The sequence below is a fragment of the Rhinolophus sinicus genome, chromosome 2 (assembly GCF_057876585.1).
Source record: "Rhinolophus sinicus isolate RSI-liver-muscle chromosome 2, RSI-T2T, whole genome shotgun sequence".
NCBI lineage: Eukaryota > Metazoa > Chordata > Mammalia > Chiroptera > Rhinolophidae > Rhinolophus > Rhinolophus sinicus.
The window spans coordinates 114,075,667-114,096,181 of NC_142502.1; the positions used below are offsets into that span (position 1 = coordinate 114,075,667).

A 20,515-nucleotide genomic window follows, 5' to 3' on the forward strand; every position below is an offset into this window, starting at 1 on the left:
TTTAGGTTCAAGGGGAACTTGCAGAGACCCCTGGGCTCTTGACATGGCCCAGGAGGGGTCTCACCGTGGGGGAGGGGTATGTGTGAGTCCGGCTCACGCGTGCCTGAGGCTTTTTAAAGGAGGAGGGGAAGACCCGAAAGCAGTCCCTACCCAGCCTGGGAAGCCTTCGGACCAAGCATAGTGTGTCCTGCCCTACCTCTTTTTGTTCTAGAAACAAACGTTTCCCTCATGAATGGGGCACTGGAATCCCAGCTGTGCCCTAGAGGAGGCCTTGCCCACTCTGTGGTGTGGCTCTCGTGTGCACACACTGAGGGTGACAGTGTGGTCATGGCCAGCTGCTGACCCCACAGAGCCATTTGTCTCCTCACAGTCACCCTTCCCTCTGCTTCCCTCTGACGTCAGAGCGTCTCAGAGTGCAGGAGACCCTGAAGACCAGAGGTGGCATGGAAAGGTGACATTGTGCGCTGTGCTTGTGAGCCTGTCCACAAGCCGTCGTTTTCAGCCTCTCATGTTGTCGTCAGCCCCCCCAAATCACAAGGTGGCTCTCTGTTCTAAAGCTTGTTTATTTTAGTGCAAAAGTACAGCTTTGCCCTGTGCTGCAAATGCTCTGAACAGAATGGCTAGAATGTCCCTGGCCCCTTGCTGTCCCAGAAGATGAGAACAGGGAACTGGCAGGAAGCCCCGGGCAGGGCTGACGGTGGGCAGAGAGAACCCAGGCACATACGGGCAAATTAGCCTTCCGGGGCTGGGAGTTCTGGAAAAATGTCCTGCAGGTGATTCCTGGGGCCGGGGAGGAGGGGTTTCAGGCCATCGTGTGCTGCAGGTTCTGGGCCCAGGGGCCGCGTGGCGAGGGTGGCAGAGCTGCCATTGCTGGTGTTGAGTGAGCTGATGACACTGGTGAATATTTTAATGGGCGCATTCAGTCGAAGTTCAGGTTTGACCCAGCTCATGGCCAGATAGCTCTAAGGAGAGCAGGCGACGGTTAGCCTGAGGTCACGCTCAGAAGCCTCTCTTCAGTCAGCCCAGAGCAGCCCGTGCCTTTGTCCCTGTCCCCACTGTCCCCATGGTCGGCACTCACCGGAGTTGAATACATGAAGTTGAACAGCATAAGCCCGATAATAGATATGATTGAGACAGCTATGATTTTGAAGCGGTAGCGTTTCCAGAAAACATGGCACATGTTTCTAAATGGTGACTGAAACCACGTAAGCATGGGGTTGGTGTGTCTGTCCGTGAGCAGGGTTGATGCCGGAGGAGAAAGGGCAGAAGGCTTATCCAGAGCAAAAAGCTTGCTTTCCCCACTCTGCTACCCCACACCTTGGCTGTTCTCTCCCGATGGTCACTGAGCATTGAGCTAGGGTGGTGGAAGGAACTACCCTCCACTGTACGCCCTCGCTCACCGCCCCATACAAATGGCTGGGCCCCACAGCTCAGCTTGTGAATGAGAAAGCTTTGGCACCCGTGCCCCGCAGGACCCTTACAGGGGAGGGTGAAGTGTGGGGTACTGGTTGGGTTCTGACTGGCCACGCCCGGCTGGCCTGACTAAGGCTTCCTTCTCTGACAGAATCTCCAGCGTCATCTTCACTTTACCCTAGAAACACCGTGGTGCAGGTGGTCAGGGTGGGCTGAGTTACCATAGCAGCAGCCCCCTCCCAGGACCCACAGAGAGAGGGACTAGCTGCAGCCCTCAGGGCGCTGTTAGAGCCGCATGACAGGGCACAGCGGTCCTTGCAGTGGACATCTTCCCCAGCTCCTACCGACAAGCGCCATTTGCCATTCTCGAGGACCTGGCAAGGCCACCAGCCAGTGACAGCCTTCTTCTTAAAGAGGGAGAAGCGCTGGTGCTGGAGGAAGTGGGGCCACATGGAGTCCGTGTCCATCATCCTGACAGAGCACAGCTTGGCATGCTGGGCTGGCAGGGGCATGTCACACAGGTCTAGCTCCAGGACCCCTAAGCCCAGAGAAATGCCGTCAGCAAGGAGCTCCCTGTCCCGAGGTCCCAGGCCCCATGCCAGGACCTTACCTAGGAAGTCATCAGGAGAGAAGATGTCATTGTCCCAGACCTGGATGATGAGCTTGGGCGGGAACTTCATCTCTGTGGGGTCCAGGCTCCAGATGTAGTCCTGGGGGACGGCAGAGGAGCCTGTTACCGCCAGTCTCCTTGGAGAGTCATCTTGGCCACCCTAGGAGGTCCCTACCCTGCATGATGGGCTGTCAAGGAAGAGGGTTTTTCCCGTGGCCTCCTTCCGAGTGTTGTGGTGCAGCTTGCGGGTATCCGGAGGGAGAGGGGGAGAAGAGGAGCCCGCCCCAGGCCGGCTACCTTCTGGCTCAGGACGCACACTTGCTCGGCTGCCAGGTAGTCCATTGTGAAGGTGAAGCGCCAGTTGAAGCTGCCCTCCCCAGTGAGGGAGTGGTAATGGATGTCCGTCGTCTGCCTGTCCTTCTCAAGCCCGAATAACCACCTGGGGCCAGAGTCCTCTCACCTGGGGTTCATGTGCACTGTCCCACCCCTGAGCCGCAGCCCTGTGGGAGGGACGCTGGGCGGAGTAGAAGGACAGGGAGGACCTGCAGAGAAGCTGGAAATGGGGAACTTGGGGAACTGCTGGGGCCCTGCCCGTCTGCCTCACCCTTTAATGTAGATGTCACTCATCTTCTCGTTACTTAAGCTGACGCTCTTCAGGTCCACCTGGGCAGTTTTCCAGATGACGCAGCGCAGCTCATACCTGAAGCCAGCGGCAGCCTTGGTGAGGAAGACAGGCTGGGTGACTGCCCTCTGCCCTCCACCCTTTGTGCCCACAGTCCAGCTGCCCTGGGGGCCTCAGGGTAGAAGCGCCCAGGGTGCCCAGCAGAAGAGCATGACAGCCCTGAGGGCTGAGAACTCACTGGTGTCCCGCCCCTGGGAAGGCTGCCCCGGGAAGTGTGCCCACACTCACCTTTTAGGCTTCCTGGGTCGGATGTTGACTGGGGGGCCAGGAGGCCCCAGCTTCTTAGGGAAGATGTCCACCCACATTTGTACCTTTCCCTGGAACGGAGATGGGTTAGTTGGCTGGGGTTCGCTAGCCTCTGCCCTCAGCGTGCTGGCCTGGGGGGCCTGTCCTTGGTTGCTGATCTCTGTGGAGGCCGTTCCCAGCACTGAGGGGTGGGCACAGTGTCTGTGAGGTGGAACGACGGGAAGTCAGGTAACCCCCCACTAGCTTCCGCTTTTTCCTTTTTTGGCTGGGAGAACAGTGCAGTCAGGTTGGTGTATGATGGCTTCCAGGCTGATGGCCATGGCATTGGGGTGTCATCGTGACTGGGGTCTGCAGGGAGTTTGCCATTTAGCAGGTGACACTAGAAGCCTCTGGACGGCTCCGGGGGCTTCACTTATTAATCAGCTCATTGGCCCTGGCTGAGTGCAAACTGGACGGCCAGTCCAGATTTCCAAGTCTCTCTAGGGTGTGTGACCACATCCAGAAGATAGGAAGATAAAGCACAGAGGTCTAAGAAAGGGCTGAAAATGGTGAGAAAAAGGGAGAGAAAAAAGGAAAAGAATGGGACTGCCAACCTTGGAAGAAAGATAAACATATTATTTCAAACTACCTGACCTAATTTTTATTTTTTTTGAAGTTGACCCCATTTGAGCAAACAGGTTTGATGAGAATGCTTTTTAAAAAAAAAAAAAAATGCTGGGCAGAGAGCTTTGTGTCTAGAATGTGGTATCAGCTTGAGAGATGTGGAGAAGGAGGTGAGCCATTCTGGCAGCTGGAGGGTGGATAATAGGGGCCTGTGGGATTTTTATTCCTTCTCTTTGGGGTTCCTTGCCGTGGAAAAAACACAGCCTGTAATTAACAGACAAACCATGGCTGTGATGTGTGCATCCGAGCCCGGGCTGCAGCCCGCCCGCCCTCAGGAAAGCCTGAGGCGCTGTTGGCCTTGGGTGCTAGCCGTCTGAGTGTATCCTGCAGTGGTGCTCTGCCTGGCTGCCGCACACGGCTTTTCTGAACCTTTCCGTTCTAAGTGGCAGCATGGAAATTGTTGCTTAGTAACCTGGGCAGACTGTGCGTGTCTCCTGCATGTGGGCATCTGCTCGGCCTTTCCTTCCCCTCATCTGTCTGGGGCTCTGTCCTGAGTGGGTAGGCTCCCCCTTCCTGGTCCAGCCCCTGCAGTCTCCTACCTGGTCGATGCCTGGCTGGCTGTCGCTGTACAGCGTGCGGGTCTCGATGTGCTCGGGTACCAGCCCCTGGGTGTGCAAAAGGTGCAGTGCCAGGCGCTCCCTCTTAGGTCCCAAGTAGCGAGCACTGGGGGGCTGGGGCTCTAGATTGGAGCAGCCGGAAGGAAGGGATTGCGAGGTCATTAGAGCCTCCCCCCCCACCTTCCCCGTGCCCAGTCAGGACAGTGCCTGTGGTTGCCCTCCACAGGAGGAAGGGGGTAGGGGTTACCCTCTGGCAGCTCTTCCATCCTGGGCCTCCCTGTTTCCAAGGCCTGGGCTGTGTTTTTCCCGGCAGGCAGTGTACTCTACTTACCAAAGTGCTGCAGTTTGAATTTTCTCCCATTGTAGAAAACTGAGTCGTCTTCAGGGCTAAACAGAGGCGGAGGCAAGCCTTTCCACTTCGCGTGGTGTTCCAAGAGGAAGCTCGGGGGCACCTGATCCCGCCACCTAAAGGGCCCTGACCTGTGGGGACAGGAGAGAGGAAGACGAGGGCCGTGTGGGTTCTGGACAACACGCTCCTTTGAGCTGTAAGCTGCCCAGTGTGCAGGGCCCTTGGAAGGTTCGGGCCCTGGGGCCCCAGCTCAGGATGCAGGCCTCTTGCAAGGGAGCTGTGGTTCACGCCCCTCCCCCCCACCCTTGCCCTGGGTCAGGCTCATGCTCACCTGCAGTACGACTGGGAGAGCCCACAGCGAGCTCCGTAGCCAGACAGGAGTCGGTTTTCAAGGTCAATGACTGTGCTTCCAATCTTATCATCGGGTGAAAACAGGTCAAAGTCATACAGCTCGATCTTCAGGTCCTTCTCCAGAGGGATGGTGCAGCTGAGTTCAAACATGCTGGGGGAGGGTGACGGCGACTGCAGGGGCCGTGGGCCTCGTGACCTGCGACCCCCCGCCAGCATCTCGTCCTGTGGGTCAGGCTCCATCCCCTTGCTTGGTCATGGTGACTGGAGAGCCAAGTCTGGGATCAGGCTCTTGTCTGCCGATAACCAGCCCCCAGGGTGGCTGGAAATAACCTGATGAGCCTAGGCTGTGGGACTCAGCTCCCTTCCCAGACAAAGTGTGTGAGGGAGGGGAGAACTGGGCCGCCCTCCTAGTCATCTTTCATCTTTAGCGTGTAAGGCACTGCTGGGAACTGGGCGTCTAGAAAGGAATGCAAGCACTCTTTGCTTCTGGAGCTTCCTCCTGGCATGGCGTGGATGGGAGTGGAGAAGTGGGGTCGGCGAGTTGGGTCTGCTCACGTGCCAAAGATGGGGTCCAGAGTGTTGGGCCGGTACTTGTCCCGATTGCCAAGTTTCGTCTGTCCCAGTTTCAGGATCACATAACAGTCACACTGGGGGTCAGGAATAAGACAGGGAAGGACAGGAAATGGACAGTCAGTCCAGGTTGGTCAAGAGGTTGGGAGGGGGGCAGAAGTACACCCCTTGTACCAGATGGAGCCTGTGGGGAGGTGACCGTGTGGGCCCCAGCAGCTTGAGAGCTCCAGGACACAGGCTTAGGGAAGGGAGTGGAGGCGCCTGGGCTGGGTGGGGCCCGGGAAAATGGGCGCTGCAGGTCTGGGGCTGCTCGTTACCAGGCCATTGTAGTCTTGGGGCTGCAGGTTGATTGCTCGTACCACGTACACCCGTACCAGGCACTGCTGAGGGAAGTCGTCTTTCTCAGGCCAAAGCTGGAACTGACGGGGGGGTGGGGGGGCTTCCGGGTTCTCAGGAAAGGGGTAGACACGGAAGAGGCCCTGTGTGTGTGTTGGGGGGGGGAGGGGGTTAGTGTTGGCAGCGGATCTGCAGAACCATCCAGGAGGGGCCCTGGTCCAAGCCCGGGAGAGAGTAGGTGTGAGGGTGACAGGGACAGCAGGCCTTGAGGACAGGGACAGTGGGGATGTTAGGAGGGCGCTGGCAAGGCACCGCTCGTAGGTGGTTCCTGGCCTGCTGATGTGAACATTCATCCCACCCCCAGCCTCTTCAGGTCTTGGGAGACTGGGGTAGGTCAGAGCTGGGGGAAGAAGGCCCTCACCCTTCCCTTGTAAGGGGGGCGCACCCTAAACCCCGCATAGGTCAATCTCTGCTCTCCCACTCCCAAAACTTTTTAAAGTCCTCCTTGCCCCATCCTACGAGGAGCATACAGAGCAGAGTTTTCTCTCTTCTGGGGGTGGTGGGGGCACGAAGAGACAGCAACGAGCTGCACTGGACACCCACCTTGAACTCGCCCACCGCAGGGCTGTCAGGCCTGGGCTGTTCCTGGTAGAGTCTGAAGGTCTGGCAGAAGTCCTGAAGGCCTTGGAAAGCTGGCACAGACTCTAGCTCGCAGTCATATACCTGCAGGAGGCTGTGTGGCAGCCAGGCCGCTGGGGGACCAGCCTGGGCGTGACCAGAGGGGCCACTCCTGCAGTCAGGACACTGAGGGACCACCGCTCCCCGGCCTGGCCCCCCAAGCGTCTGCCCACTCAGCGGCCGGGGCAGCCCTGCTTCCCGCGTGGTGTGCTGGTGGAGGTGTGGCCTGGAGTCTTGCGGTGACAGTGAGGAAACCCCCATGGTAGTTCCCAGAGGAGTCCGGGCCAGGTGTGCTGGGCTCAGCATCTGTCATCCCCCCTCAGCTCTCCCTCCTGGGGGCCTCCAAACCTTCAGGCTGTGGTAGTCTCTGTCCTGGTACTTCGGGGACCTGTTGTCCCCCGTGGCCCAGAACAGCTTGCTCCACCAGTCTACCTCTTGGGGTTCGTCTTCATCCTGGCCAGGAAGAGGGGCAGCTGGCCTTCCTCTGCTCAGGCTCATGTCACCCCCAGCTCCCAGCCTGCCTGCAGTTGCTCCTTGACCCCCAGGGCTGAGCCCACATCACCTCGGCTTTGCTAGACTTGAACCAGAACTTTTCGAAGAGGTAACCTAGGAGCTGAGAAAGGAGAGCGGGTGAGTGAGGTGGGGCCGGCAGCCCACTCCAGAGGGGGCGGGGGGGGGGCCAGGGCTGACCTCACAGGGGCCTTTCTATTCAGGGGCCTTGCCACATGGGACTGGTGCAGAAGGGTGGGCAGGTTTTTCGCTGCCACTGCCCACAGCTTCAGACTGAGCTCCAAAGGCTCAGAAGTAAGTGCACAACCCCGACCCACCCCAGACCGACATTCAGACTGTGTTTTGCTCAGGATGTTCCAAGGAGTCCTGTGCACTCAAGTGTGACAAGCGACACTCTAGAACAGCAGCTCGCCCGGTGGGTGAGGGGGGTGGGGGGCTTGTAAAAACTGCTGCTGCCTGGGGCCTGCCCTAGCAGTTCTGATGGTCAACGGCCTGGCTTTCGGGTTGTTGAAAGCTCTCAGGCAGTTCAGAAGGGCAGTCAGTTTGAGAATGACTGCTTTAGCCTTCTCGTGTACAGTTAGGCCTCACGCTGGGAGCAGATACTAGAACTGCCAGGAACCAGGGTTGCTCCCTGGAGATGTTGTGGGAGAAGGTGGGACCTCAGCCCCTTGCTCACCTGGTACTTGTTCACAGACAGTTCTGTGTGGAGAAAGTGCAGTCATGAGTCTTGGGGGGTGGGGTGGGGTGGGGCGGGCCTCGCCCCTCCCGGGGCCGGCCTGGGGGAGGCCGTACTTGGAGGCCGAGGGGGCACGTAGTCTGAGGCCCAGGGGTCGCAGAAGTAGCGCTGCAGGCAGTCGATGTTAGCCTGACCCACAATGGTCTGCTGGCCGAAGTCCCTGTTGTCCACCACCTTCAGTACGAGCGGCAGTGCGTAGTCTGCCTCCGTCGGCATGAACTGCGGCCGGGGAGAGGCCGCGTGAGGCCTCCCTGGAGGAGCGGCTGCCCGAGCCCCGCCCAGGGCCCTCTTACCAGCGTGAGGAAGAGGACCGACTGGCCAAAGTTGGGGTTGGTCTGGTAGTCCTTGATGGGCTCCGTCATCAGGGTCTCTTCCCAGCACTCGACCAGCAGCTGGGGGCAGCGCACCTGCTTCAAGTTCCGGAGGCCCCAGACCAGGATCTGCCAGAGGGAGGGGCAGCGTCTGTGTAAGGGGTCCGGTGGGGGCTGTGCTGGCAGTGACGGTCACCGGGGAGCACGCGGGGCTGTGGCTCAGGGCTGTTTTCAAGGCCTGCTGGACACTGTCCCCCCCTCCATGCAGGAGGTGCCCACTGGCCACAGTGACTGCTTCTGACCTCCACTGCCCCCTAGGTGTTGCCCTCTGTCACCTGCCACCCTGTCTGGCCTGTCATCTGTTCTCTCAGGAGTGAGTTCCTGACACTGGCTGGCTCCAAGGCCCCCAGGAGCAGGGGGAGAGGGCCCAGATTTTTCAGGTGTCCCTAATGCCAACTAGCTCATTGCTGACTGGTCTCCCATACAACACCATGGCTGTTCAGTGACCTGGCACCCTGTGACCTCACTGGCAGCTGGCGGACACTGGGCCTCCCCAGGAAATGTCCACATCCCCAACTCATGAGGGCCTCCTCGGGACCAGAGCAGAGACCAGCCGGGGAGCCTGACCCTGGGGAGGCGTCCACTGCTGGCAGGAGCTGGCCACCTTTTGCTCTTTGCCAGACTTGTGGCCAGACCCATAGGTTCCCACATGGGGACCTCCATGCTCCTCTCAGAAGAGACGTGAGAAACTTGGTCTCCGGAGTCAGCTGAGCCCGGCGCAGTCTGCCTCTGCAACTTAGCCCATGTCCCTGTCTCTCAGAGCCTTGTTTCCTTCTCTGCAAGGACTGCTTCTGCAGGGGCAGCCTTCCTGCAGGCCCAGGTGTGCTCATGAATGCTGAAGCCCTGTGCCCGCCCCCCATGACAGACAGGCCACAGAAATAATGGACAGTGTTCTCAGGACTCCCGCTTCCTGGCCTCTCCTGTGTCTCTCCGCCTCAGGTCTGATCCTCTTGGGGCCCATGCTTTGGATCAGGCGCTCGGGTCAGCAGGGAGCTCCACGGGCCCCAGTGCTCCGGTGAGGCTCACCCCTGCCCGCCCTCGGCCCCACACCAGGGTACCTCAATTGCCATTTTCCTTAACGTGGGCTGCATGCTCTTGGGGAGTGTGTAGACGCCGTTCTTCCAGGGAACACTTAAGATCGGCAGCTTCCTTCTGAGACTCTGAAGGGGTGAGATGGGAGAGTAGGAAGCATGAAGCCCCTTTGGGCGGCTCCTATTGTCCCCTACCCCCAACTCAAGCAGGTGCTTCAGGGTTCAGCTGAGGCAGATGCTGGCAGACGCTGGCTGGCGGGGAGCTGGGGCAGAGGTTGTTGGGCAGGCCAGCTGGGTTCACCAAGGCCCCAGGCCTTTCCTGAGGGAACGGAGTCAGGAACCCCTGGCTATGGGGACTTGTGGCAGGGGTCTGGGGCAGGGGCGTGGGGGCAGGGCCCTCTCTCCCAGTACCTCAGTCTCAAGAATCAGCTCACAGGATGCCAAGATCTCGCCCTTTTCCTCCCCAAACTCTTTCACAAGGGGGTGCCACTTCATGAGGGGCAGGATCCGGTGTTGAACATCCAGCCAGACCACTGGGGACCACATGCCCCGTCCCCACAAGCTCTCCTTGCCCTGGAGGGAGGGGGAGTTCACAGAAATGAAGGCCAGGTGGGCAGGTTCTGGCTCCTCCCCAGTCTAGGAAAAGAGCTAATATTATTAACATTTAAGTCCACACAACACCCTGCATGTCAGGCCCATATATTCTCCTTGAAAATAAAAACTCGTCAGCCACTCTACCCCGGCAAGTCTGCCTCACCCCGGAGTCTCGCTGCCACAGTTCCAACACCACGAGTGGCGGGCTGTCCCTGGTGTCCTGGGGGTTCTCGTACAGCAGGAGGTGCTGGAAGATGAGCGTCTGGGCCCATGTGGGGGCCACAGAGTCCCTCAGGGTCTGCGTGCACTGGCTGTGGTTCAGGAAAACCAACCGAATGAAAGGCCCTGGAGGGGGGAGGGTAGCGTCCTGTTGTGCCCTTGAGCTGTCATGTGAGGCTCTCACCGCTGCTGCTGCCACTGGACCCAGTGCCCAGGGAGGCCCAGGCCAGGCTGCCCAGCCACGGCCAGCTGCCCAGAAGGCCACCTCAGTGTAAGCCTCAGAGCAAATGGGCGGATAACCAGAGGCCAAGGGTCACTTGGTTCCTCCCACATCTGTTTCACACCACCATGGTAGAGGTCTGGGTGTCACACAGGGAGGGCCCCCTGCCGCCTTTGCAGGAGTTCTAGGGACCACGAGTTCATGGACACACCTTGTAGTCCACGTTTTTGTCTTTTCCCCAAACCAGGGCCATGAGCTGCTGGTGGGGGAGGGTCTGCATGTTTGTCACCCTCTCCCTTGCCACATTCTTCATACTGCAGATGGCCACATCAAAGGGCCCCGAGGGCTGGGGGAGAAGGGGTGCCTGCTGCCTACCCTGGAATGTCTGAATCTGGTGGACCATCAGGTTCCGGGCCTGGTAGATGTAGCAGAAAAGCTGGTAGTAGTGGGGCTCTGGATAAGAGAAGAGCCGAGTCCGTCAGTCACCCCCAGGATCCCCACCCCAACCGTCCCCAATCCCTGCCCTCAGGTATGGGGCCTCAGGGGCCACCCAGGCTGACTCTCAATTAAGTGCTTACTGTTGAAGACGCAGTAGATGAAGGGCAGGTGGGGTGTCTGGGTGTCCTCTGCAGCAGGCCTCCAGGAGTCCCCAAATGTTTTGCCCAGATCCTGGGATGGCGTCCCATTCTCCTCCTCAGCCTGCTGTTTCAGGCCCATCCCCTGTGCCCAGGACGGTCTCTCCTGAGGCTCTTGGTGCCCAGGCCCAGGTCACCCTTCCCCCTTCTGGGCTTCACGCTCCAAAGCCTAAGGATATGAATCTGGGGTGCAGACTTCACCCCAGCAGTCAGTGCCCCAACCTGGGGCATGTCTGCTGTCTGCCACCCCCAAGTTGGGCCCAGGCTCCAGGAGGTGGGATGCAGGGAGGAGTCGCCTAGCCCGCTGAGACTTTACCAAGGACCCCTCCAGGAGGAATATGGGTGCAATGCCCTTGTCCTTGTTGGGGGCCAGTCTGCGGTGCCAGCAGCGGCGGCGGAAGCGACTCTGGGGCTGAGGGTTCAGCTGGAACTTGGAGCCCATGGTGCCGTACTCCCAGCCCTCCTCCTCCCCGGCCAGACCGGGGTGGTGCTGTGGGAGGAGATCACAGTCACCCTCCCGCCGTGGCCTGGGGTAGGTCCTGCCTGTGGTCCCGCCAGGTCCCTGCCAGGCAGCCCCTCACCAGCTGCAGGAAGGACAGGGTCTCCTGCTCCAGGCTCAGCTTCCCGTGGTTCCGGCAGCGCACACGTGCCCAGCGCCGCCGGCGACATGAGTAGTAGGTCTTCTCCACTGCGTTCCAGGCCTGGGGCAGGCCCGAGGGCGGGATCCACACGCCGTACTCCCAGCCTGCAGAGGCAGGACCATGGCGCATGGGTGCCAGGTGCCCACAGGCTGGGCAGCTTGGACAGGCCTGAGAGATGGGCCCCAGAGGGCAGGCTTTGGGGACAGTGCTTTTCTAGCCCTGGAAGGTGTGGTCACACTGTGTCACCTGCGTGGCCTAGGCCCAACTGCCCATCTTACAAATGAGGAAGGTGAGGCTCAGAGACGTCGTGTGACCCCTACAAGGTCACACGGGCCATAAGTCGCAGAGTCTGTGTCTGGAGCCCAAGTCCTCCCGGAGCCACCTGGCATGACCCCAGGTTCCGTGACCAGATTCCTGTTCAGATGCTCGGGAGGCACTTACAACCTTTCCTGTCTCAGCACTGGGGCCCATATCTGCGGAAAGGGTGACAGCCCCACTTCCTGGAGGGTGGGGGACCTCCAAGAATTCAGACCCGGCTGTGGGAAGTGTTGGAGCCTGGCGGCTCCCAGCCCTCCTGCCCGCAGCCGGTGAGCAGAAGACTCACCCTCACTGTCCACTGCATGGTTCAGCTCCACAGCCCAGTTCTTCTTCACATACCAACCTTGGGGACACTTCACATTCTCACGGGCCTCCGTGGGCTGTCCGCTCTGTGGGTGGGCAGAGGGGGCGGGCTAGGAGGCCGCCTTCACTCGTCATCCACATGTTGGCTCGCCCACCGCAGCCCCAGGGGCAGACAGCACTTGCTACGTCTGATGTCAACCACATAGTCACTTCATATGCTTTTACCAACTTACACTAACTATAAATGAATGTATTTTTAAAAGGAAAGTTTATATGTCTGCTCGCAGTGGAAAACCAGTATCATTCCCCATAAACGGGAAGCAACCACTGTAATGACTGTGAAAGCAGCATTGTGTGCTGGCTGTCCCCTGGAGGTGGCCGGCCGCTTGCCAAGCACAGGCTGCAGGTCTTTGCTGAGGAGGGGAGCCCAGCATGCATGTGATGGGCTAGACCCATGCTGTCCCATGCAGTAGCCACCGGCCTCCTGGGGCCACTTCTATTTAAATTAATTAAAATGAAACAAAATTCAGAGTTCAGTTCCTCACCCTCACAAGTGCCACATGTCAAGTACTCAGTAGCCACCTGTGGACAGCACAGATACACAGCGTTTCCATCATCACAGAAAGTTCTACCGGACAGCGCTGCTTAACCAGCCCCTCCCTCATTTTCACCTTCACAGGAAGGCCTCCCTTTCAAGAGGCCTGAGCAGGAAACATGGTCCCCCCCGCTCCCGTGCTGTCTCTCGCAATCTGATTGAAGCACCTGTACCCGCCATCACTGGTGCTCGCCCAAGGTCCACACAGTGGGCAGCAGGGCTCAGATGGTAACTCCTGGTCAGAGCCCTTTCCACTCAGGCAAGCTCCCAAGGCACCCACTGCCCCACGTCCCCGTGCCCCGAGGCCGCCCCAGCCCTGCTCACCGCATCCGTGTTGGGGGTGGCAGCCGGCACCCACGCCCCCGTGGCATCACGGTGCTGGTTCTCATACACCTCCTCCAGCACCTGGCTCTTGTTGATGTCTGTGTCCAGGCAGAGTCTGGGGGCAGCGAGACCCAAGTTCCCAGCACATCTCCCTGAACTTCCAGGCCCCTGGGGTCTTCTGCGGGCCGAGTGCTCCCTCACTGGGCAGCCCCACCTGCTCTGGGCAGGGCTGGGCAGTGGGCTGGGCATGCAGGGCCAGGGATGGGCAGAGCCCGTGTGGGCACCCCAGCCCGGGGACCAGGCTCCAGTGGCTGTGAGCCTGCCTGTCGGCTGACTGACTCCTGCGCTGTGTGTCCAAGACACACAGGACCCAGGTCCCACACCCCAGCCTTACCTCCTCTGAGGCTCCACTGTCCACTGCCCCTGCCAGTGCCATCCCGGGGGCACCTTGAAATCCTCCCTGGGGACAGCCTTGCGCCCCAGGACATCGGAGAAGTTGGGGCAGCGGTACAGCCCCTGCGGCCCCCACTGGTCTTTATACTTGGCTTGATTCTCGTACTGGGAGTAGGGGGAGGCCATCAGTGACAGCCACCTCCCCAGCACACAGTGGGACAGCATAGAGCCTGTCCACCTGTGTCACTGGGGTGAGGTGCAGGGACCCCAGCCCTGCTCCGCCACTTGCCACCCCTTTGCTGCCTCCGGGCCTTTCTTCCACGTTCCCTGCTGGGTGGGTGTGTGGTCCCTGCATCTTCCCCTGAATCCCCACTCCATCCCAGGGTCTCCAAGCCCTACATCCAGGCTGGGTACGCATGGCTGCTCACCAACCCCTGGGTTCATGGCTCTGTGGAAAGATGCCTATTTTCTACCCCTCTGACTGTCCCAGGCCATCCCCTTCTGGGACCACCAAACTGGCCCAAAGGACCCAGCTGGGGTCTGTGGGAGTCCCAGGCTGCCCTGTTGGTGACAAACAAGGCCCATGCATGTCGCAGCCTTGCTTACCTCACATGCCCTGAACTAGGAGAAACTCCCCATAAACCTCCACCAGGGAAAGAGGGAGCAGCCCTGAGGGACCACTAAGCTTGTCATCCAGAGACCCCGTGCCGGCAGCATCTCCGTTCACTCTAGTGTCTGCTGCCTCCTTCTCAGACCCGCTCTCACAATCCCAGATTCTTCAGTAACCTTGTTCTCGGAGCTGGGCCATTGCAGCTCCCAGCCACTCACCGTCTCTGCGAACACGACCACCTCGCCTTGGCGGAGCATCTGCAGATCTGTGCTGTCCGTGACGTTGCCCAGCCATATGCAGACCCGGAGGTGGGCTGGGAGCGTGTCCTTCTGTCCTTCACCCTCTGGGTACTGAGCCAGAAGCAGGTCAACCCCCAGGGACGTAGTTCCCACCTGCCCCTTCACCCTGAGTCTCAGCAGCAGGGGCCTCACACAGAGCTGGGTTAGCACACGGTTGTGCCTGTGACCCCATGCCCACAGAGGGGCTGGTTGGGCCTGAGGGGGGGGGGGCGGGGCAGTGCTGCCTAGGGAGCCAAGGAGGCTCCATGGAAGGGTGGTGGTGACGGTGGCGCTGACAGTGACCCCAGCGATCATGATTGTGTGCTCATGGTGCACCAGGCGCGGTACTAAGTGCTGAATATGTGGCATGTGCTCTGACCCTCACATACCACTGTGAGCTGGGTGTCATTGTTACCAGGCCCATTTTACAGAAGAGGAGACTGAGGTTGGACATGGCCAGGAACTGGCCTGGGGTCATACAAGTCAGTGAACGGTACAGCCAGGGCTCAGGTGTCAGTGCTTCTTGCAGGATGAGAAGGACTCAGATGGCATAGGAGGGACCCTTTACGCTGGTAGGGCGGGCAAAGGGCAGGCAGGTGTGAGGGCAGGGACCCAATGTGGCCTGACTGTTGAGAGTAGGGGACCTAAGAGGGCTGATGAGGAGAGGTGGTGGGAGCCAGGCCAGGGAGGGTGAACCTTCTCCAGGAGGCAGTGGGGATGCAGGGGGAGGGCTGAAAGCAGGGGGCTGTCATCAGGCCGGGGGTGGTGGTCATCACCGTTATTTATGGCTCATCTGTGATGTGATGGGCTGGTGACCTTAGAGCATGAAATGTTTTGGATTGTACCCAGATGTAATCCAGGGGAGAGATGACAAGGGCCTGGACCAAGTGTGGTATGAGGATGACGTGGGGCTGAATCTGAGGAGCATGGACGTGGCGTTGGCCCCATGCTGTGGCCATGGGCCCTGCCTTCCCCTGGAGACTGTTGACACCCTAATTCACTTGGTAAAGGCCTGAGAGGGAAGCAGTGGGAAGCCCCCAGAGCTCTGGGCTTCTCCCTGGCTGTGTCTGGGCTTCTCCTTCTGAGGACTGGGGCAGCCGGGGGACCCCCATTCCGCACCTGCAGAAGGAGGGTCTGTGTCTTCCCACAGAACCTGCCGCAGTGCAGGGCCCCGGTCGAGGAGAACAGGACACTGTGGGCGGGCACCTGTGCGTAGGCCACGCGCTGCTCCTTGGCCGTCAGCCAGATCATGATGTCCGGGAGGCTCACCTGGGGCTGCCGGGGCGAGAGGGTCAGGCCGGGGCGAGAGGGTCAGGCCTGCGCCACGGCCTGCTCCCGCGGCGTGTCCAGTGCCCACCTCAGGGAGCACGGCGTTGAGGCGGTATAGCCAGCCCTCCGCGGTGGCCACCATGTCCCTCGGCTGGGCTTCCTTGGCCTTTTGGGCCAGTTCCTGCAGGAGGAGTCTGCGGAGGTGCCACCTTTTCTTGTCCAGGTTGGTGGCTTTGGGCTGACTAGTCATGCAGGACAGAGGACGCCTGTGGCCAAGACCAGTAAGGAGGGGGCTGGACCATCTCATGACCGACCGCCAGGCCTGCCTTAGGCCGATGTGCCTGCGGGCCTGACCCAGGGCGCCCTTCTCTCCCATCCTCCCAGCCCTGCAGTGAGCGGTGCTCAAGGACCCCTTCGTGGACAGGACGTGAGCCAACCAAACCCTGGGGGATAGGGGTGGGGGTCCAAGCGGGATGGGGGCCAGCAGAGGCCTTACGAGGAATCTTCCAGAGGAGCAGCAGCAGGGGAAAGGTATGGGGCTGGGATGTGCAGGGTTCTTCTGGGTAACAGGGAGAGGCTTGCTTTGGGGGGAGCACCAGGCGTGAGTATGGGGACAGCAGGGACAGTGCTCAGGGCGGGGGCGGGGGCGGGGAAGGTCAGGGACATTTTCTGGAAGGCCTGATGGGAGAAGAGAAGCTGCTCTGTTTTTTGAATCTCAAGCTGGGGAGAGATCTGAGGAGGCGGGTGGGGTGGAAGGGCGCTGGTCCGAAGCCCAGCCCAGGTGCAGGCGCTGGGCTCCTACTTGCAGTCCTCCACCAGCTCCCTCAGCAGTTTCTCCCACTGGGGGTGCAGGGCAGGGTCCCTCGGGTTCCTCATAGATTTCAGGGTGTCCAGGTTGGCTTTCTGCCCGACAGGAGAGAAACGGCGGGGAGCATTGGTCACCTGGCCAGGCTGCAGGGCTGATGAGCCCAGGATGTTTTCAGCCCAAACTTAGAGACCTTTGAGAGGTAACATGGGGATGCCAGTTCAAAGCTGTCCCGTGCCCTTGCAGGACTAGGATCCCGTGCACCCTCCTCACCACCCAACAGAAGAAATGGGTAGCCAGGAAGGGGCGGGACTGTGGAGGAGCACAGATCCTGATCCTGGCTTCCCTTCCATGTGTTCCAGAAGGTCACGTCTGAGTTGGAGGCACCTCCTGCCTAAAACTGTGCAGTGGCTTCCCTCCTTGACAGACACCTACGACCTTTTGTGATCTGACTCCTCCCAGCTTCTCTTGTGTTATTTCTACGTCACCTCCATCACCAATGGCTTACACATTTTTCCCTTCTCTGTACCCCACCACGCCCCCAGCAAACTCTACATTCTTCAAGATTCTGCTTAAATGTCACCTTTCAAATACCTTTTTGACTATTCTCTCTTCATCTCCCACCCCAATCTCTGCCCTGATAGCTCTGGGCACTTGTATGTCCACGCAGCCCTAGCTGCACTGCATGGTAACTGTGTGCATTTCCAACTTCCCAGATGGTGAAGACAGGGGCGGTGCTTACTCATCTCTGTGTCTTCAGAACCCAGCACTGTGTCTGGTGTTTCTGTCTCAATCGGTGTGGAGGGCATGAGTGAGCCAAGGGACTGGCTTCCTCTGACAGTGATTCACTTTCCCAAGTTCCCCATCAGCGGTGCGGGTCCTCCTGCATCACTCACCAGGCGGTCCCGAGTGAAGTGCAGGAGGTTGAGGCAGTTCATGCGGAAGCTGACATCCTCCCAGTAGGAGGTAACGGCCACGACCGGCTTGGTGTTGTACCAGGGCACATAATGGTAGAAGTTGCCTGTGACACAGACATGTGGGGGGTATCTGAGGGACTCCAGAAGGTCTCCCCTCACTGTGTCCCCTCAGAGGTCCTTCCCTGAGCTACTTCATTCCTCTAGGATGCCATCCGCTAATAATCCTACTTGACCCCTCCAACCAGAGGGTGGACTGGGGCCAGTGGAGAACGTAGGCACTCTGATGAACACAGCTGGCCTTACAGAGCATTCATCATGCTCAGTGTGTCACACAGCCTTTTGAAGTCCCCTGTTTATGGGTGGGAAAATCCAGGCTATTGGTGGGAAGCAGTTTGCCTGAGGTCCTAACACAGGCATCTAGTTCCAGAGCCCCGTGCCCTTACCCTGTCAGGCAAGCTTCCAAAGCAAGAGGCATGCTTTGAGGCAGGTCTCCCTCTGGGTGGTCTCCCTCCCCTCCCAAGGCAGGGGAGGCGTGGAGACCCAGGGCGTGGCTGGGGTGGGCAGCCATCTAACTAACATAATGGTCCTGCCAGCGAGGAGGGATGGCAAGTATGGATAAAACCTGCAGTGGGTTCCCTGGCAATGTTCCTTATTGAAACAAGGGGGAAAGGGGCGTAAGGGATTCTTTTTCTGAGGTGTATTGCTGAGTTGATGTAAAAGGAAGAAACCCACAAAAACCAAAATTAAAGTAAAAACAGAAATCTGAGGCAAACAGAAGCAACGCTTGCTTTTGTCCTGAGTTTCTGACAAATCTTGGAGATCTTGCACTTCCTTTTGGGAATTGCCAGGGCCCAGGGGTCAGGAGAGAAGGCCTAGCACTGCCCAAGGTCGGCAGTCTAACATAAGATGCCCTGTGTTATGGGTTGGATTATGTCCCCTGTAAAGATATGTTGAGGTCCTAACCCCCAGTATCTCAGAATGTGACCTTATTTGGAGATATGGTCATTGCAGCTGTAATTAGTTAAGATGAGGTCATACTGGAGTAGGGTGGGCCCTTAACTTAATATGACTGGTGTCCTTATAAGAGAAGGAGGGAGACACAGAGAGGAGACAGCCATATGAAGACACAGAGACAGAGGGAGAACACCATGTAAAGACAGAGGCAGAGATGGAGTGTTGTGTCTACAAGCCAAGGAACACGAAAGATTGCAGGAAACCACCAGCAGCTAGGAGGGAGGCCTGGAAGATTCTCCCTCAGATCCATCAGAAGGGACCAACATTGCCAACACCTTCATTTTGGACTTCTAGCTTCCAGAACTGTGAGAGAATACATTTCTGTTGTTATAAGCCCCTGGTTTGTGTTGCTTTGTTATGGCAGCCCTAGCAAACTAACACGCCATGCAAAGCTGTTATTCCAAAACCTAATCCCACAGTCAACAAGAAGTAATCCACCATACAGAAGAAGACAATGAAGAAATGTTTCTATCTCCAGCATGGCTGGGGGACAGGGGCAGGAAATTTTCCTGAAAGTTTGTAACCACAAGCGGATCCTCACGCAGGCTTCATTCTGCATTCATGCCACCCATGGGGTCTGCAGAAAATTTAAAGTGGTCTCTGGTTGGCAGTGACTCAGGTAACGGGAGGAAGAAAAGACAGACCCCCTTTGGAGCATGAAATTTTAGTCAAGTTCCAAAGGACTCCACACATGAAGTGCAAAGAAAACAAACAGCTTAGAACAGATGTAAATACTCTCTAGCCCAGCAATTCCGCTCCTACAGAAAGGCATGGGTAAGAAAATGTTCATAGCAGCACCACTCGCATTAGCCCCAAATTGGAAACCACCAAACTCTCTCTCACAAGTAGAAGTGATAAACAAATTATGGTGCATTTGTACAATGGACTACTACACGGCAATGAGAGCAGACAAGCTACAACTACACCCAGCAACACCTAGGTCTCTGGATGTTTCACAAAGTAAACAATGAGCAAAAGATGCCAGACACAAGTGAATAAATACTATAGCACTTCCTTTATATAAAGGTAAAAACCAAACAAAATAAATTGGAGGCTAGGAGAGTGGTTGCCCTGGTGGGGGTGGGCCCCTCCCCCGAGATGATGGGGCTGTTTCACAGTCTGGATGTCATTACACGGATATGTTTGTTTCATGATAATTCATTGAGCTGGACACTTTGGTTTGTGTACTTTTCCACAGGTATGTTATACTTGAATAAAAAGTTTACTTAAGAATTTAAAAAATAGTGGGGGAAGGAAAGACAAAATAAATACATAAAATACAGTGTGTCAATAGTGGAAAATGCTATGGGGAAGAATAGTAGAGAAGGAAAACAAGAAGCTACCGAAAAATTTTAAATTAAATGGCTAATGCCTTTCCTAGAGGATCTAGAAGAAATTATGCAGAATGCAGCCCAGAGAGATGAAAAATGTGGAAAAGAGATTTAAAAACATGAAGAATAAAATGAGAAGATCCACAAGGGATAGAGTGAATTCGAGAAAGAGATACAAGTGAAAAGGAGAAGAGGTAATTTTTCAAAGACAAAATATAGTTTTCCAGAATTGTTGGAAGACACCAGCTTCAGACTCTGGCAGTGAGGGAATCAATTGTTAGAATAATAAATAAACAGAGACAAAATAAATACAGAGATGAGCATGGGGATATAAGACAGCAATTTTCTTCCTCTACTCTTGGATGGCATACAAAAGCCACAGGAGACAGATATAATCTGCAGTCTCAAAATACACCTCAGGACTGCCAACAGCAACTATGACTGCAGTAGGGGCCACAAGGGCTGGAATGCAGCGGGAGTCACCTGAGGGACCTGAGGAACAAGACAGACAGCTGGGAGCCCAGCTTGATGGGAGCAGAGTGCAGAAAGTGCCAGCAAAAATACACTTCCAGAACTTATTCAAGACTCACGTGAGGAAATGTGAGCCAGCAAAACTCTGAAAACAAGTAAAACAAAAAACAAAAGATCACAGAAAGGAAGACAATAGAAAAAGAAGCCCCAGGAAGATTAGACCCAGCAGACAAGGCAGTGAGAAGCATAGAAATAAGGAAAGTGACCAAATAAAATGGAAATAAAGAGTCAAAAAGGATCTGGGAGGAAATGACAGATATAGAAGAAAACCAAGGAGAACTGTGAAACCCATAAACGGAGCCCCTAAGTAGAAAACCTAAACAATGGAACAGGATATTTAAAAACATAATTTGAGGAAACTCACATGGGAGAAGGATAATCTTCTTAACAAATGGTACTTGAAAATCTGGATATC

The 20,515-nt window shown here is 57.3% G+C and overlaps 1 protein-coding gene across 1 annotated transcript in view; it reads right to left on the minus strand.

Annotated features, from left to right (window-relative positions):
* Positions 1-549: 549 nt before the first annotated feature.
* FER1L5 (fer-1 like family member 5) overlaps positions 550-20,515 on the minus strand; it is a 54,373-nt gene continuing 34,407 nt past the window's right edge. The window contains exons 20-53 of the mRNA XM_019725908.3: positions 17,204-17,328; positions 16,305-16,405; positions 15,591-15,768; positions 15,353-15,508; positions 14,174-14,305; positions 13,347-13,510; positions 12,953-13,067; positions 12,017-12,119; positions 11,353-11,516; positions 11,088-11,261; positions 10,715-10,856; positions 10,512-10,589; positions 9,861-10,042; positions 9,495-9,676; positions 9,131-9,221; positions 7,995-8,141; positions 7,758-7,920; positions 7,642-7,664; positions 7,018-7,068; positions 6,804-6,908; positions 6,381-6,500; positions 5,759-5,920; positions 5,427-5,518; positions 4,852-5,022; positions 4,503-4,651; positions 4,154-4,293; positions 2,934-3,022; positions 2,628-2,723; positions 2,321-2,462; positions 2,024-2,123; positions 1,758-1,951; positions 1,482-1,591; positions 1,079-1,226; positions 550-962 (exon numbers count right to left, since the gene is read on the minus strand). Coding sequence (XP_019581467.3) covers positions 732-962; positions 1,079-1,226; positions 1,482-1,591; positions 1,758-1,951; positions 2,024-2,123; positions 2,321-2,462; positions 2,628-2,723; positions 2,934-3,022; positions 4,154-4,293; positions 4,503-4,651; positions 4,852-5,022; positions 5,427-5,518; positions 5,759-5,920; positions 6,381-6,500; positions 6,804-6,908; positions 7,018-7,068; positions 7,642-7,664; positions 7,758-7,920; positions 7,995-8,141; positions 9,131-9,221; positions 9,495-9,676; positions 9,861-10,042; positions 10,512-10,589; positions 10,715-10,856; positions 11,088-11,261; positions 11,353-11,516; positions 12,017-12,119; positions 12,953-13,067; positions 13,347-13,510; positions 14,174-14,305; positions 15,353-15,508; positions 15,591-15,768; positions 16,305-16,405; positions 17,204-17,328 — 4,520 coding nt within the window. The 3' untranslated portion in view covers positions 550-731. The remainder of the gene's footprint in view (positions 963-1,078; positions 1,227-1,481; positions 1,592-1,757; positions 1,952-2,023; positions 2,124-2,320; positions 2,463-2,627; positions 2,724-2,933; positions 3,023-4,153; positions 4,294-4,502; positions 4,652-4,851; positions 5,023-5,426; positions 5,519-5,758; positions 5,921-6,380; positions 6,501-6,803; positions 6,909-7,017; positions 7,069-7,641; positions 7,665-7,757; positions 7,921-7,994; positions 8,142-9,130; positions 9,222-9,494; positions 9,677-9,860; positions 10,043-10,511; positions 10,590-10,714; positions 10,857-11,087; positions 11,262-11,352; positions 11,517-12,016; positions 12,120-12,952; positions 13,068-13,346; positions 13,511-14,173; positions 14,306-15,352; positions 15,509-15,590; positions 15,769-16,304; positions 16,406-17,203; positions 17,329-20,515) is intronic.